Raw genomic sequence first — 15,607 nt, 5'->3', positions numbered from 1 at the left:
TTTAAGTAGGCTTTATGCCCAGCGTGAAGCTCAACATGGAGCTTGAACTCACAACTCTGAGATCAAGACCTGAGCTGAGATCAAGAGTTAGATGTTTAACTGACTGGCCACCCAGGCACACCACGAATACAACATTTTAAAACAAAGAAGTGGATGGATGTTGATCACTAATGATAATGATTAATAATGATAGAGAAGTGGGGCACCTGGTGGCTTAGTCAGTTAAGTGTCTGTATCTTGGTTTCAGCTCAGGTCATGATCTCACAGTTGGTGGGTTTGAGCCCTGCATCGGGCTCCACTCTGCCAGCGCAGAGCCTGTTTGGGATTCTCTCTCTCCCTCTCTCTCACTGCCCCTCCCCTGCTCACACTCTTTCTCTGTCTCCTTCTGTCTCACACACAAAAATAAATAAATACAATTTAAAAGAAATAATGAAAGAGACAAATCAGGGAGAAGAGGGCCAAGGGACATCCTGTATCCTGGGGTTTATGTGTACAGGGTGACAGGAGGAAATTGTTTAGCAACTGGTTTCAACAGCCTTTTGTTATATGGGCTCACAGCATGCCTTGTGAGGGAACTGACCCCACACGAGTCCTACCGAATCCAAATGTCTAGAACTGGGGGGACTTGATACTCCCCAGGCTCCCTTCTTTGTCCCCTCTGCATGAGACTCCCTGACTGTTCCCTGAGACCAAGTATTCTTCAAAGGTACAACAGGCACATGTACATGCTTAGTTAAGTATTTGTGGAATAAATGAATGAGCAACTGCAATTAGAATCAATGTGTAAATATTTCTAATATCCAAAGCAAGGAAGGCAGCCAATTCTAAAATCCAACTATTCTCTGCTTATCCATATTGTTCATTTTAGCCAGATTTTATTATGTAGATATACAGTAAGGTGGGAAGAGAGAATACTAGAGGTAAATACTACTTCCTCCATTTGACATTGAGGAACCTGAAAGCCAGAGATGGCAAATAACTTTCCCAAGATCACACATAGCCTATCAGATATGGAGCTGGGATTTGAATACAGGTCTCTTGACTTCGAACCCCAAGGATAGACAACTAGTGAGTGTAACAGCTGGGATTAGAAGTAGGTCTTCTAACTCCTATGTCCATGTTTCTTCCCCTTTCCTATCTGAAAACTAGGATGAGGGTTGGTTTTTGTTTCAAATCAAGGTTAGAGCTAATGCAATTCAGCATCTCTTAACAGAAAATCATGTAGTGTTCATTGGCCACATATTCTTTCACTCTCCTTGTGAGGGTTCAGCTTTGGTCTCCTTCATTTTACCAGATAAGAAATAAAGGCAAGGATGTTTGAACACTCTCACAAGCTCCTCAGGGGGCCCATCTATCTTGGAAGCAGAATACAGGGTAGTTCTGGAGTGGCCAAGAGTAGATAAGGATTAAGGGGATATGTTCACAGCAGTGGAGTAAAGACTTTTAACTTGAAACAATTAAAAAATACTTTTGGACCATATTTTTGTGAGCCCAGGTAATTTCAGGAAAAAGAGAGGAGGAAAGGAAAGGAGAGGAAGGTAGGGAAGGAGGAAGAAAGGGAGGGAGGAAGGAAGGATGAAGCCACTCAGAAACTTGCTCCAAATCCTCTTTCATCTATCAGAAATCCTCTGCTGTCCGTCCCTGGCCTGGAGATTTCCTAAGCAAGAGCGTTCTTGTCTTTTTACTAAACTCTTCCTATAAGAGAATGTTTTGCTTTTAGGAACCAGATTTAAGAAAGCAAATCGGTGTAAAACTACATTTGGTTGTAATTTTTGTCAGTGCTGCCTTCTGATAGGATTTGAGGATGCTTCCATTTCTGCCAGGATAATAGCTTTGTTATCTACTGAGATCTGCAGGAGCTCAACACAGGAAATCTGTGTCTCAGCCCCCTGCTCCAAATTGAGCTCATGCATTACCCTGAAGTAGAGTTTACACAAGGAAAATTACTTCAGCGCTAATCCAGTTGACTTGTAAGTAAATTTAGCTTCCCCAGGTTCCTACTCCCATCATCTAAATGGACTTCAAAGGCACTTTAATAGTTTTGCCACACTTCCCAGAAACACTCAGGAGCACAACACTCAGGAGTCCCCAGTAAGCTGGCCACAGGCTCCTACGCCATTGTGAAGCCTTAGGGAGTTGTCCTTCGTGTTGGTGATGCTCCCTGCCATGGTACATGTCTATGGTCTCATAATTTTCCATCAGAGGGCAAGCTGGGGAGTGGGTTCTGAGAAGATAGATTTAGGCTAGTTATTTCACATTTCTGTGTCTCCATCTATAGAATAATGGTGACAATTGAGGTGCCACATTGAGGGGGGAAAGCTAACTAAGTTCTCTGAACCCATTCACAGAAAACCTGTGGATTAAAAACCTATGATTAAAAGTAACAAAATCTCCCTATATTATTTTTTTTCTTGTTACCATGTGTTAGATCTGGGTTCACTTTCCACAACTTACAGAGTAGCTAATGTGATGGTTTTTAAGACTTGTTGATAGTGGTTTACCCAAAGCTCATCAATAAAAAGTCCTCATGTTTCTAAAAACCTGGTCAGCTTTGCAGCAACAGCCCTAGAAAATGGTGTGGTCCACATGACGTACCCTCCCAAGAATGCCAACCCAGAGCCTTGGGTTCCATAATGAAGCAGGGATGTCCCGCATGAGTGGGAGCCTGGCAGAGGATGAAGGGGTTGATCTGATCTTTGGCCCCTCAATTTAGAGACCAAGAGCTTTGGAAAAACAGGCCTTTCTAGGTGGATTGGCCTATATGTAATAGCTAACAGTTACTGAGTGCTTATCATGTGTCAAGAATTGTCCTAAGGGCTATTGTGCTTATTGAGTCCTCTTAATAATCCATAGGGAACAAATAAAAGTATTTTCCTCAACTGAAGCACAGAAAGAAAGGTTCAGCTGTCCGACTCAGATGGCTAATGGATGATAGAACTGGGATTCAAATCCAGACGTGCTATCATGGTTACTGGTGGCCAAGAATCAGATAATTACGGGGGCGCCAGAGTCTGGAGCCTCCTTCAGATTCTGTGTCTCCCTCTCTCTCTAATCCTCCCCTGATTGGGCTGTCTCTGTCTCTCAAAAATAAATAAAAAACATTAAAAAAAAAAAAGCTTCAGATAATTACGGCTCTGTGCTCATGCAAGGAGTACTGAACACCTCCTGAGAAGTCTGCTGGTTTCTTCTCAGTGGCCAGTGTAGATCTTTGTAGGGTGGGGTGCTGCCTGGCTACACTTTGTTAGTAGTTTTTCACTCTTTCTCTAACTCTCTGGGACTTTTTCACTTGCTGTGCCAGTTCCATTTTCTTTCAATCCCATATTCATGGGCACCCCGTAATTTCCATCCCTCCCATTCCAACCATCCCACCATTTAGTCTCACCTGTATACCTGGATGAGCACATCAGTTCCTATAGCTTCAACTGTCAGGTCTATAAGGATGGCTGCAATCTGCCAACCAACCCTGACTCTTCCTGAACTTGAGACCTGCATTTCCAATGTCCCATTGGACATTGCCCCATAAGATAGCATTTCCCATTCAACCTGTCCACATTGGCCCAGTAATTTACATAGTAGCCAGCATTTAATCATGTGATAAATGTTTAATAGATAGATGAATGCAAAATTTAATGAGACAGTGACAAGTTTCATAGATTTTTATCTTCTAGATTGCTCTTAACTACACTGGCTTATTCCATGTTCCTGAATCCCCATCACTTACTCTGCTCATGGGTTCATAACATCTTAATGTTTCTTTTTGTTCTGATCCCTATTTTTCCCCTATATTATGTTATAGTTATTCATGTAAATATCTTTTCAAAAATAGACATACTTTAAGGGCAGAGATTGCATTTTATTCATCAGTATTTACCAGATAGTCTAACACTGTGCTTTTCACAAAGAGACACTGTTAATGTCTATTGAAAGAATGTATCAGTTAATAAAAGGGAACCTAGCACTCAGCAGGTTATTAAGGGCTTTTCGGGGCACCGGGATCGGGGGGGTTCAGTTGGTTAAGCATCTGACTCTTGACATCGGCTCAGGTCATGACCACACAGTTGTGTGATTGGGCCCCACATCAGGCACCATGCTGAGCAAAATAAATAAACATTATTAAAATAAATAAACATTATTACTCTGAAAATAAATAAACATTATTAAAAAAGAAACCTTTTCTTTTTTTATTCCACAGTGTGCTAAGCAGGTAGGTGGCTGAGTCATACTCCACATCTTACAGATGAAGAAGTTAAAAGTTAATGTGGTAGTTACTGGTCCAGGATCTCACTGCTCAGAAGTCAGCAAGCCAGTGCTATGATTGTAAATTGGAAGACAGATTGACCCCATCATGACTTCCTCCCCTGTGTTGTTAAGAAAAACAAGGGACAAAGAGGAAGAGAAATTTGATGAGGAAACTTGCACAGACACTATTACAAATGTGTCCGATTTGATGTGTCAGATATCACAGCTTCTCCCTCAAGTTCTGTTAAGAACCCCCATTTGAAACTCCTAAGATTAGCTCACTTTGGAGGAAACTCAAATACAAGTTAATCTAGGGGAGTTCCCAGTTTTAGTCTCAGATAATAAAAGCACAAAGTTTAAAATATCCAAGGATTTTTCTTTAGGGATCACACAGATCTGGGTTGGAGGTGCAGCTGGAACATTGAACAGCTCCCTGCCCGCCTCCATCTATAAAATGAAGAAACTACACTTTGACTCATGAGGACATATGCAGATTACAAAGGGGAAAGTTTAAAGTGCTTGGCACGACTTCTGGCATGGGGAGCCCTCTTATTGTGCCTCTGTGCCTTTGACTTGCTACGTGTGGGGCCATGATCAGTGAACACGTGCCCAAGATGAGACTCACCTGTGGGGAGGAGCGAGACGCAAAGACCCAGCTAATCACTCAATCACGAGATGGTGCTGGCAGACATCAGCTTCTTCTTGCACATTTGCCACCCATCTTAGCAACTCAAAGCCATCTTCGGCTTGCAACATGACTGACCTATAGCTGGGTCATTCAGGACTGATCCGCAGAATTTCTCAGCCGAATTCGCCACTTGCCAGACAGTTAACACCCACTTGATACCATCATATGAAATATTGAGAAGGGAAAGAGTAGTTTCTGGAGGAATGAATGCTGGGGGAGGGGCTCCATGTCTGAGAGTGCAAAGGTGCCCATGGCAGGTGTGAATAGCAAAGCTGGCTTCCTCAAAGATTACTACTGAAAGAACCCTCAGCCCACAGCCCTGCCTCACCTTTAAAGAAAGAGAGATGCTTAATCTTTTCTGCTATCCAGCAGGGCCCAGGTATTGGAAGTGCTGACAGATGCACTGAGAAGTGGTTTAAGGTGGCATTAACAAGACTGGCACATGGCCTTTTCTGATTGACACAATTCAAACAGGCATCACCTGCCTGTCAGCACCACTGAGAAGTGGTGAGTGATGAGGGGCTCATAGAGCCGTCCAAGTCCATTCCTGGCAGGGGCCATGAACCCTCATCAGCCTGTCACAGGTGAGACCTCTTGTCACAGGTGAGAAAGCCAGGGCGCAGGACATCACCATATAGGCGGTTAACTTCCCTTAACTAGAATATTAAATTAGCCAGAATGTTTGATTATATATATTATAGTCTAATTTGCATTTTAAGTAGTGGTAAATGAGGCAAAAATAAGATGGGAATTTTTTTAGATGGTTGGAATTTTTTTAAGAAAAGGAACTTTGATATGTACACCTACATATCTGGTACCTTGTTTCACTAGGTGACCTTGCTAACTAGGTGACCTTAAACAAGGTTCTTATATTCTTGTATATATGTCTCATTTTACTCATCTATATAAGGGGATGATTAGACCTTACCTCATAGGGGTGTAATGATAGCTAAATGAGATGGAGTATGTTTATCACTTAAAAAGTACATATACTTGATAATATTAGCTATTTTTTATTAACATTGGCTTATTATCTGCCTGTGTGCTCTCACTGTCTCTTACCTGCCTGATACACATCAAGATTGAGCAACTTTGGGGCCCCTGGTGGCTGTCTGGCTTAGGCTCAGGTCATAATCTCATGGTTTGTGGGTTCAAGCCCCACATCGGGTTCTGTGCTGACAGCTTGGAGCATGGAGCCTGCTTCAGATTCTGTCTCCCTCTCTCTCTGCCCCTCTCCACCCACTCTCTGTCTCTGTCTCTCTTTCTCTCTCAAAAATAAACACTAAAAAAAACCTTTTTTTTAAATTGAGCAGCTTTGTAAACAGATTGGGATCATGGGTTTAGACATGATGTGGACCTGAGAATGAACTTGGGCAAATCATTTCTCTAAGCCTCAGTTTCCTGCCTATTAAATGGGAGTGGCAATATCTGCCACTTGTGATTGTCAAGTGGTACAAATAAGATCACATTTCTAAAGTGCTTAGCATATACATGCCAACGATGGTCAATGTTATTATGTTTATAATAAGGACTCTCAAAGTACTAGAAAGTACAAAATCATCAAAGAAAGCAGCTCTTTATTTATTCAAATTTATTTCTTGCATACATACTCAATGCCAGACACAGAGTTCGGCATTGTTGACACAGATTTACAATGTGTAGAAACAAATAGGGAATTTCTGGTGAACCCTCAGTCACTAAGGAAACAAGGCCACCCCCTTCTCCTGCACTTTCAAGTTAATCCACAATGTTCCAGCCAGGGAAGGGCTGTGTTTCATATCTCCTCGATCAAAAAGTATTTCTATGAACAGTGATGTAGAACATTAAACTGGCTGTATCAGACTTGAAAGGACGGTGTAGTGATTTTGTGTCACAATGTTTTAAAATGTTATGCCTGATAAATCTGCACATGGTGGATATAAAGGAGGTTTCAAAAGGGGCAGCTTTACTACTTGGGCTTTTAGATTTCCAGGCTGCATTTTGGGGAAAAGCCACATGAAAGAATGCCTTTTCTTTTTTAATGAGCATTACCTTGGAACGTACAGCTCTTTTACAAAAGCAGTATGTTCTCCTGAGCACTGTCCACAGTTTTACTTATGTTGCGATGGTCATTTTGACTAACATATGAACCACTCTTGGGTAACATTCACAGATAACTATATGCTTGGCAGGGCTGTGTTGAGCAACCAAGTAACACATGAGTGGTGTGTGTGTGTGTGTGTGTGTGTGTGTGTGTGTGTGTGTGTGTGTGTGTTTAGAACCATTTTTAAAGTATAGTCTACTTTTCCCCTGGGCACCAATCTGAATACTTGCCTGGGACTCAGAAACTTGCCTCTGGTCTCTATTTTGCCATGACTTTAAGACAGCCTAAGTTTCACTTCCTCCAGGAAGTTTTCTCTGACCACCCCAGCCTCCTCTGTTTTCCTGTGCTGAATCTATTATACTAGATTCCATGCAGTATGATTCGACACACTGCTTCTCTAGCTGTTTCAACCTTTTATATCTTACCTGTGTAGAAAGACTACATGCTCTCTGAGGGTAGAAGTCAAGTCTAATCTTTTAAACCCTCCAAGATAAAGGAGAATGCTGGAAAACAAATATACCCCTCAACCAACACTTGATTAACTAAGACCAGTGATTGACCAATGATGTTAAATTTTACACTGCTAAGCATATTTATTTTGACAAGGAATGCATGAGGAAATGGGAGAATGGAGGCCCAGTTCAGAGGAAACTAAAAGAAGAGAGGTGCCAGGGTGGCTTAGTCAGCAAAGCGTCCAACTCTTGATTCTGGCTCAGGTCATGATCTTGTGATCATGAGATCGAGCCCCACATTGAGCACCACATCTTGGGATTCTCTCTCTCCCTCTCTCTTTCTGCCTTTCTCTCTCTCTCTCTCAAAATAAATAAACAAACATTTAAAAGAAGAAGAAGGACATTAGACTTAACATCAACAGACCTGGTATTGAGACCCCCATCTTGCCAACCGATAGCCAATGATCAAATGGAAGCTACTCAGTCTCTTCAACTACATTTTCCTCATCTTTAAAGTATCTGCCTCATAGGGTGGTTTCAAGGATCCAATGAGATAATGTATGGAAAATGCTTTGTAAGCGGGAACCCACTGTGCAGCAGTATTTTTCTAATGCAACTTCAATTTGGTTTGGGTTTTTAAAACAAGGGTAATTTTCTTTCCTCAAACCAAGGAGGGAGGGAAGAAATTATAAAAAAAAAAATCACATTTTCCAAAATCACTTAGGCTTGTAGAAGTCAGAGCTCCCCCGGTATGTTTGCCCTTCTCTCACACCAAGCCTCCCACTGCAGCCACTGATTAGTGTGGTACATGCTTTGTGTGGGGTTTTCTAGCCAACTAAAGCATTTTTAGATGCGCAACCATACAAAAACCCAGTAATACAGGCAGTGCAGAGGCAAGTCTTTCATTGATTAGCAAAGAGATCCAGAGGCTTAAATGTGCCCCATCCTCACTCTGGTGTCCACAATACCACGTTGGCTCTGCAGTACATGGGCCCTTCCCAAAGGCACTCTCAATCCCAAACCCTGCACACAGTCTGCTTCCTCGTGAGGGAGATCAGTTCCCTAGCATTGTGTCTCCATAAAAATAATTAAAATATCCAAGGTGAAAGAAGTCCATCCTTAGAAGTTTAGTATTTCATAATACATGAAAACATGGTGTTTCAGATTTTCAGCAGCATAGCAAACTGATAGAGGGGGCCGATTGTAACCCTCATTCTGCTACTCTCCAGATCAGTGGAAAATTGAGAAGCCTCTTTGAGGCTCAGTGAATTAGGGTTAACTAGAGCTAGCTGCCAACATTGCAGTAAGAGTAAAGTGGGATAATGCATCTACAGCCCTTACTCCCCTATGTGACTCATGGATGAAAGCTGTTGGTATGTCAACTGTTCCCAGCTACGTAAAGTATGGTAGGATTTATGTGTCAGTAACACATAAAGGTGCAGCATTTGGACCCGTAAATGTTGTCATGATTTGACAGTGTTAATGAAACACTTCATCGTGCATCAGCCAGCATCACCTTGACAGGCCTTCTCTGGCTGGCGTAACCCGAGGGCCATCGTGAAAAGGACATTTCACTGAGGATATACTCTGTTGCCCTGTTTTTCCTTCTTGAGGAACCATTTCAATTAATTTTTTTTCATTCATAGGCCTGACCCCATAGCCTCCAGGTAGAATGCTGTACGTGCATGACAGGAATTTTGACATTTATTGTGTGTACTTGATGGGGGAATGTGGTTCCCCTTTTACTGCCTTTCCCAGCCCACTCCCCATTGGCAGAATTTTTCCATGAGGCAGTGGAAGCAAAGGTGATTCATACCCCTGTAGTCAAATTTTTTTTTTATCCTTATTCCTGATCTGAAAGCTTCTTAAGAGGGATGGCTGGGAGGCCTGTGGGGTCTCTAGTCTGAGAGTTGGACTGTATCCATGGCAGGTATGTTAAAGGTGGAACCATGGTGTGAGGGGTGGATCATAGTTTCCTGGCTTTGGAGAAACGGATGCCTAAAATGGCTAAGTAATTATCCGGGGCCATGTGGGTAGGGAGGGGCAGGGCTAGAATGTGAACCCTGCTTTACATGACTCCAAAGCCCTTGCTCTTGAACACTGGTGGCTTCATTTTTCAAATGCCACTTTCTTTAACAAAAACCTTCTAGAAACCAAAAGTATTACACTTGAAGTTAAACCCTTCCTGGGAATAAGTTCGCATATTGCGGTGGCCCAACTGGGAAAGGGTGTTGTATTTTTTTGAGAGGTTAAGTGTTTTGGTGCTTCTCAGCTGCTCTCCAGAGAGATAACTGCACTCTGGCCACAAATAGGGACCTTCCTTTCCTGGGTCTTTGAAGGAGTTTAATGGTTGATCATGATTATTCATGATGAACCCTGTTACCCAGAGAACAGGACTCCCCAACTCATGGAAAGGACTGTGGAAAGACTAGAACTGGGGGAAGAGGGTCTAGGGAGTCAGTGACACCCATGGAAGCAGCAGCTTTGGGAAGAACATGGCAGGAATTGCTAAAGGGAGGTTAAAGTGGCACCATCCAGTAGAAACATCACGTGAGCCACAAATGCAAACATACGTCATTTTAAAGTTTCTAAGTGGCTCATTTAAAAAAGTAAGAACAGGTGAAATTAATTTTAACAATATATTTTATTTAACCCAGTAGATCCAAAGCATTAGCATTTCAACATGTAATCAATATAAAAATATTAATGAGATATACATTCATGTTTGGGGTACTAAATGTTTGATATCTGAAGTCTATTTTATACTGACCACACATCTCAGTTTGGGCTAGCCACATTCAAGGTGCTCAAAAACAGACACATGTGGCCAGTGACTACTACACTGGGCCATGCAGCTCTCACAGTAACAGTGACATTGTAGCCTCCCACCCGCCAGCATTCTTCCTCACCCCTGCTTCACTCCTCTGCATACACTTATCATTGGACAAACTTTATGTTTCCTTTATTTGTTTATAGTCTACTCTCAGTATTGGTCAGGATATAGCCTAAGCTGAGGTAATAAATGAATGACTAGATAGACACATGGATGGATGGATGGATGGATGGATGGATGGATGGATGGATGGATGGATGTAGGTAGGTAGGTATAGAAATAGCTTAAACAAGATAGAAATTGATTTCCTTCTGGTCCAGAAGATGCTTCCCAAGAGCTAGAAGTATAGCTTCTTTCCCCATGCCCATCCTGAGACCCAGGTTCACTCTGTATTATTCTTCTACCAGCCTCAACCCATGGCATTTATCTTGTCCTTGATGGCTTCTTCAGTATCTTCATGGCCACATTCCCATCAGGAACACACCCTTTCTTTTCTAAGAACGTAGCCCCTCTGTTTTTCCTTTCTCTCTCCCTCCCTCCTTTCCTCCCTCCCTCGCTTCCTTCCTTCTTCAACTCTCTCTCCCTCTCTTTCCCCATCCACATCTCTCCTCTCTCTTTTTACATCCCGCCCTGCCCTTTCTTTCTTCCTCTTTTTCCTTTCTCTCTCACTTTCTCTCTGCAAGGACCTGACTCAGAGATGGCACACTTCACTTATACTCACATCTCTTTGGCCAGGACATAGCCACATGGCCACATGTAGCTGTGGTCTCTGGCCAATCACTATGGGCAGTTCTACTATTAAAGTTGGAAGAGAAGTGCCACGTCCACACCTCCCTAGGATGTGAACTCCACAGGGGGGACTTGGGTTTGGGGATGTCTTGTTCACTGCTGTAGCTCCCGCAGTGGCATACCAAGGGGAGGGCAGTGGGATCATCCACCCTAGTAAGAAGGAATATCTCAAATGACATTGTTTGGATTGCAGACACATAATGGTAATAAAAGCAGTCTAACTTAATAGCTGTTTTTATTATTATTTTTAAATTCTCCACAGATCTTGTGCCCCACATTGGCTGCATTGGAGCAGACTGCTCCCCTGCCCAACCGTAGGTATATCATTGAGCTCTGACACTTAAAATAGTGGCCAGCACATAGTAAACACTTAATACTACAGAATGAATGGATAGAGCTACCACTGTATCCTTTCCTGTCATTTCCTTCTCACCAATTAGTAGCTCTTAGAACATTTCTCCATGATTAGTCCATACCAGCTCTTTAAACCATGAGCTCGTTGGATACCAACACCTGTGCCAGCTGTTACAGTGGTATAGATCAGGCACTCAATTGATACCATTTGAATCAAGGAACCAATACACTTCATTGAAGGTGCCTTCCTTGCCCCCCATCACCTGCATTTAGACTCCAGACAGGAGTTTTTCTATTCAGTTCTCTTCTTTTTGTCCAAATAGCAGAGGCTAAGGCTAGAAAGATAGACAGTCTTCAGTCTGTAAGCTGCCTTATACAGCAAGTTCAGGAACTTGCACTGTGTCATAACAGCAATAGGGGATGGGCAATGCAGTTTAACCAGATGGAGCTGTAGCTGGAGGTATGATTTAGTGATGTGAGAATGGAGAAGGAACTAATGGGCATTTTCTCCTCAGACTTGACTTAAGCTTTTCTATGCACTGACATTTCCTAGTTTTCTTCAGCCATTTCTGAGGACACTATTCATTTGCCATCTGAACCCAAGTGTTCCCCCACTGTTCTCCATTTTGATAAGTACAGTCTTTCACTCATTCATTTAGGTATCTATCCATTCTTAATGGCCAAGTGCTAGATACCTTGAGAATGTGCACTCCTTTAAGACAGGGCTCTGCTTTATCCCCAAGGGTGGGAATAGTGCCTGGCACTAGTAGGCTATCAGTAAATACATTTTCTGACTAACTGCTGTATTCCAGGATACTGGAGATAGTAGATGAAGAGGGAACTTGAAGAGCATACCTGTCTAGCAGAGGACACAGAGTATCCTTCAAGCATTTGAAGACTGTTCTCCTGTTCCCTCATGTCTTCCCCCATAGTGACCTCTCTAGCTCCTTTAACCATTCCTCTTGTGATATGATTTTAGTTCTCTTCACCAACCTGGTCTCTTTGCTTTCCATGAATGATGGTGCATGTATAGCTGTGGTACCTAGAGTGGAGCCCGATGCTTCAGCTGAAGTTTGGCCAGTATACAGGAAGTCAGGATGGCTTCATCCTCATTTCAGAGTACATTCCTGCTTGTGAGTGCCTGTAGCCTCAGTCAACCTTTTTGGAAGCAACCTACCCTCTCTGACCAGTAGAATATACCATCAACAAATATGCCGTCCCATATACCTTAGGAAGGCTTACCTTCCTCATCATCTCTCCTCACATTATCCCTCTGCAGACTTACTTTAAGTCTGCCAATTTGCAAAGGAAATATTTAAATAAAACACATTATGAATGTGCTTATTAGGCTCCTGCTATTCTTTGCTAATATTCTAAGCACAGAGCTTGGTGACTCTAATCAGAGACCAACAAGATATCTGATATTCCTCATTACAGGGCATTGCACCTTGATCTACTATTGTGGTTTTTCTTGATTTTATTTATTTTGGTATTCAATGGATTTTGTTTTGCTGTGTTAGACTAAGGAGATTATGATTATCCTTGTCATTTATAAAAGAACACTGTGGTTGGCATGACATGAAGCTGACTTAGAAAACCCAAATCTGTCACTATGTGATCTTGGACAAATTAGTCAGTCTCTGAAAATCTGTTTATTCATCTAGTAAGAATAATAATATCAACAGTAGAATGAACAGAAAGTATGTACAAAATATGCGAGATTTACATAACTAATACCAATATTTTGCAAAGATGTGAACATATGAAAAAGATGTTTAACTTCACTAAGTATAAAAATAGGATATGTTGGGGGTGCCTGGGTGGCTCAGTAAGTTGAGTGTTTCACTTCTCCTCAGGTCATGATCTCACAGTGAGTTTAAGCCCTCCATCAGGCTCTCTGCTATTAGTGCAGAGCCTGCTTCAGATCCTCTGTCCCCTCACCCCTTCCCCTTCCCTGCTCGTCCTCTCTCTCCCTCTGTCAAAAACAAAAATAAACATTTTAAAAGATGAGATATGGTCTTAAAATGTGATAATACCTAGTAGTTATCAGGTACCTGTTAGCAGTAAGTGCAAGAAAATAGTGTCCTATACTGATGGCAGAAATATAAATTATAACAATTTTCTATGAAAACTATCTAAAAATATATGTAAAAAACCTTGGAGACATGTATACCTTTGGCCTAACAAATAATTCCACTCATTGTTTCTAGCTTAGGGAAATAATCATGGATGTATATAATGATTCATATACAGGAATATTCATAATAGTGAAAAGTTGGACACAACCTAAGTGTTTAATTGCAGACACTAAAAATCATTTAGGATTTATTAGAATACTGAATGATGAAGAAAATATATATGACACCAAAAAGAAGAAATTATGTCTAGTATAATTCTAATTTGTGAATATATATATATTTGTATGTTTATATATATGCATAAAAATAAGTACTAAAGGTTAACGGCAATTATGTGGGGGTTCTGGATATAAGATGATTTTAATTGTCTTCTTTGTGCTTCTGTTTTTCAAAATTTCTGCCATAATTATTGTTTTTAAAGGGTAGATTAAGAATACCCTTACATATAAGGGTATGATAAGAATCTAAATTTAAATTATAATAACTGTGGAAACATCATACAAATCTACTTCATTATTATTAGATGTGATAGTAATCTTACAGTTTGCTTTTCTTTAATACTTCCTTCTTGCTCTTTATCCTTTCCTTTCCTCCCCCTCCCTCCTTGCCACCAAGCCCTTTACCTTTCTTCACTTTCTGTTCTCACTCTTCTCTCTAGGCTCTGCCTCAGTCCTGCTCCTGTCCCTGGGGGCATTGCTCAACCACTAGGAGTAAGAGTCAACCAGTTTGCTGACCCTGATCTGAAGCTCAGTTGATCCAAACTGAGCAAGAAGTGAACAAGTTTTCTGCATTTCCTTCCAGACCTCTAGTAGCCCTGACACACATCCTGGACTAATCAAGATGGTGTGAAATGCACGTCCATCAATTCAGAGCCGAGCTCTTGTCATGCGGGACTGAATTACCAACTTCCCAAGGATCGCTGGGCATGGGAGCATGTTCTTTTCTTCTACATCCCAAATGTTGGATGCTTCTGCCTTCTAACACTGCTCTAAAATAGCTTTGTCAAACAAAGCATGAACACTAGGAGTTTCCTGACATTTTCATAACTACGAGCATATGATTTGCAGTTCATATTGAATAACGATGTAAGAAATCTGCCAAGAAAGCTCCAAATACTATTTCCAGCGCTGGTTCATAACCAGTTACAGCTGCCTCACCACAGAATGTGAGCACAATAGACTACCAGGTTCCGTGGCTCTCCTGCTTGCAAAGTTTGTATTGAGTTACTGGGAGTCGTTCTAATGGGGGAAGTCACTCTCCTGGAAAGCATTTAAGATGAATAAAGCGAAGGGTTTAATGTTCTAATGAAAAAATTTGTCAATATTTAAATCAAACGTGTGAACACTAAGTGATCTTACGTATGTTTGCTGCAGAGGTTTCGAGGCAGTCTTTGGCTTTCCAGACACGAATAAAGGAGATAGATGCACTGTTAAACTTTCGAACAGTGACGAAGAAAAACATGGAGTAATTGCTTCACTCAAAGCCTGCCAGGAGATTAATTGCCTAAGAGATGTATTTTATGCAGTGTCCAAAAATGGCAGAATCTACAGGAGTGACTTGCTTTCACTAGGAAAAAACATATGTCACCTCTCACCAAAGATGTTTATGTCTTTTCACAAACCTGTCTTTTTTCAGCCCAAAGACATTACAACTGGTAATGGCTACAAAGCAAGGAGTTGATCAGTTAGGAGTGTTTAGTAATGTTTAAAATAATACCCTGTGGAGTCCGGTACAATTCTGTACTGCAAGCCCCGTGGAACAGAACCCCCGACCCCAGGGCTGCAAGGCCTTTTTGTTTCTGGTTAGAGGAACTGGGTGGGGGGAGCGTGTGGTGGGAGGTGGGGAGCCTGCCTTTGACTCGCCAACTCTGAAACTAACAGATTTGGGGCTGTGGGGTTTTTGGGGAGTTAGCTAAGTGCTCGAAAGCAGTAGGGATGGAATCTGCCTTGGTCTACCTTTGGGATCGTATTCAAACATGGGCTTGACGAAGGCTGATGGTTTTGGAGTCTGGAGGAAGTCTGTGTGGCTATA

The 15,607-nt window shown here is 41.8% G+C and overlaps 1 protein-coding gene across 1 annotated transcript in view; it reads left to right on the top strand.

Moving 5' to 3' along the window:
- LOC115299624 (inactive tyrosine-protein kinase transmembrane receptor ROR1-like) overlaps positions 1-15,371 on the top strand; it is a 116,848-nt gene extending 101,477 nt beyond the window's left edge. The window contains exon 4 of the mRNA XM_029949049.1: positions 14,235-15,371. Coding sequence (XP_029804909.1) covers positions 14,235-14,331 — 97 coding nt within the window. The 3' untranslated portion in view covers positions 14,332-15,371. The remainder of the gene's footprint in view (positions 1-14,234) is intronic.
- The last annotated feature ends 236 nt before the right edge of the window (positions 15,372-15,607 follow it).

The sequence above is a fragment of the Suricata suricatta genome, chromosome 8 (assembly GCF_006229205.1).
Source record: "Suricata suricatta isolate VVHF042 chromosome 8, meerkat_22Aug2017_6uvM2_HiC, whole genome shotgun sequence".
NCBI lineage: Eukaryota > Metazoa > Chordata > Mammalia > Carnivora > Herpestidae > Suricata > Suricata suricatta.
The sequence above is the reverse complement of the archived record's forward strand: the minus strand, read 5'-3'. Positions and strand labels throughout refer to the sequence as shown.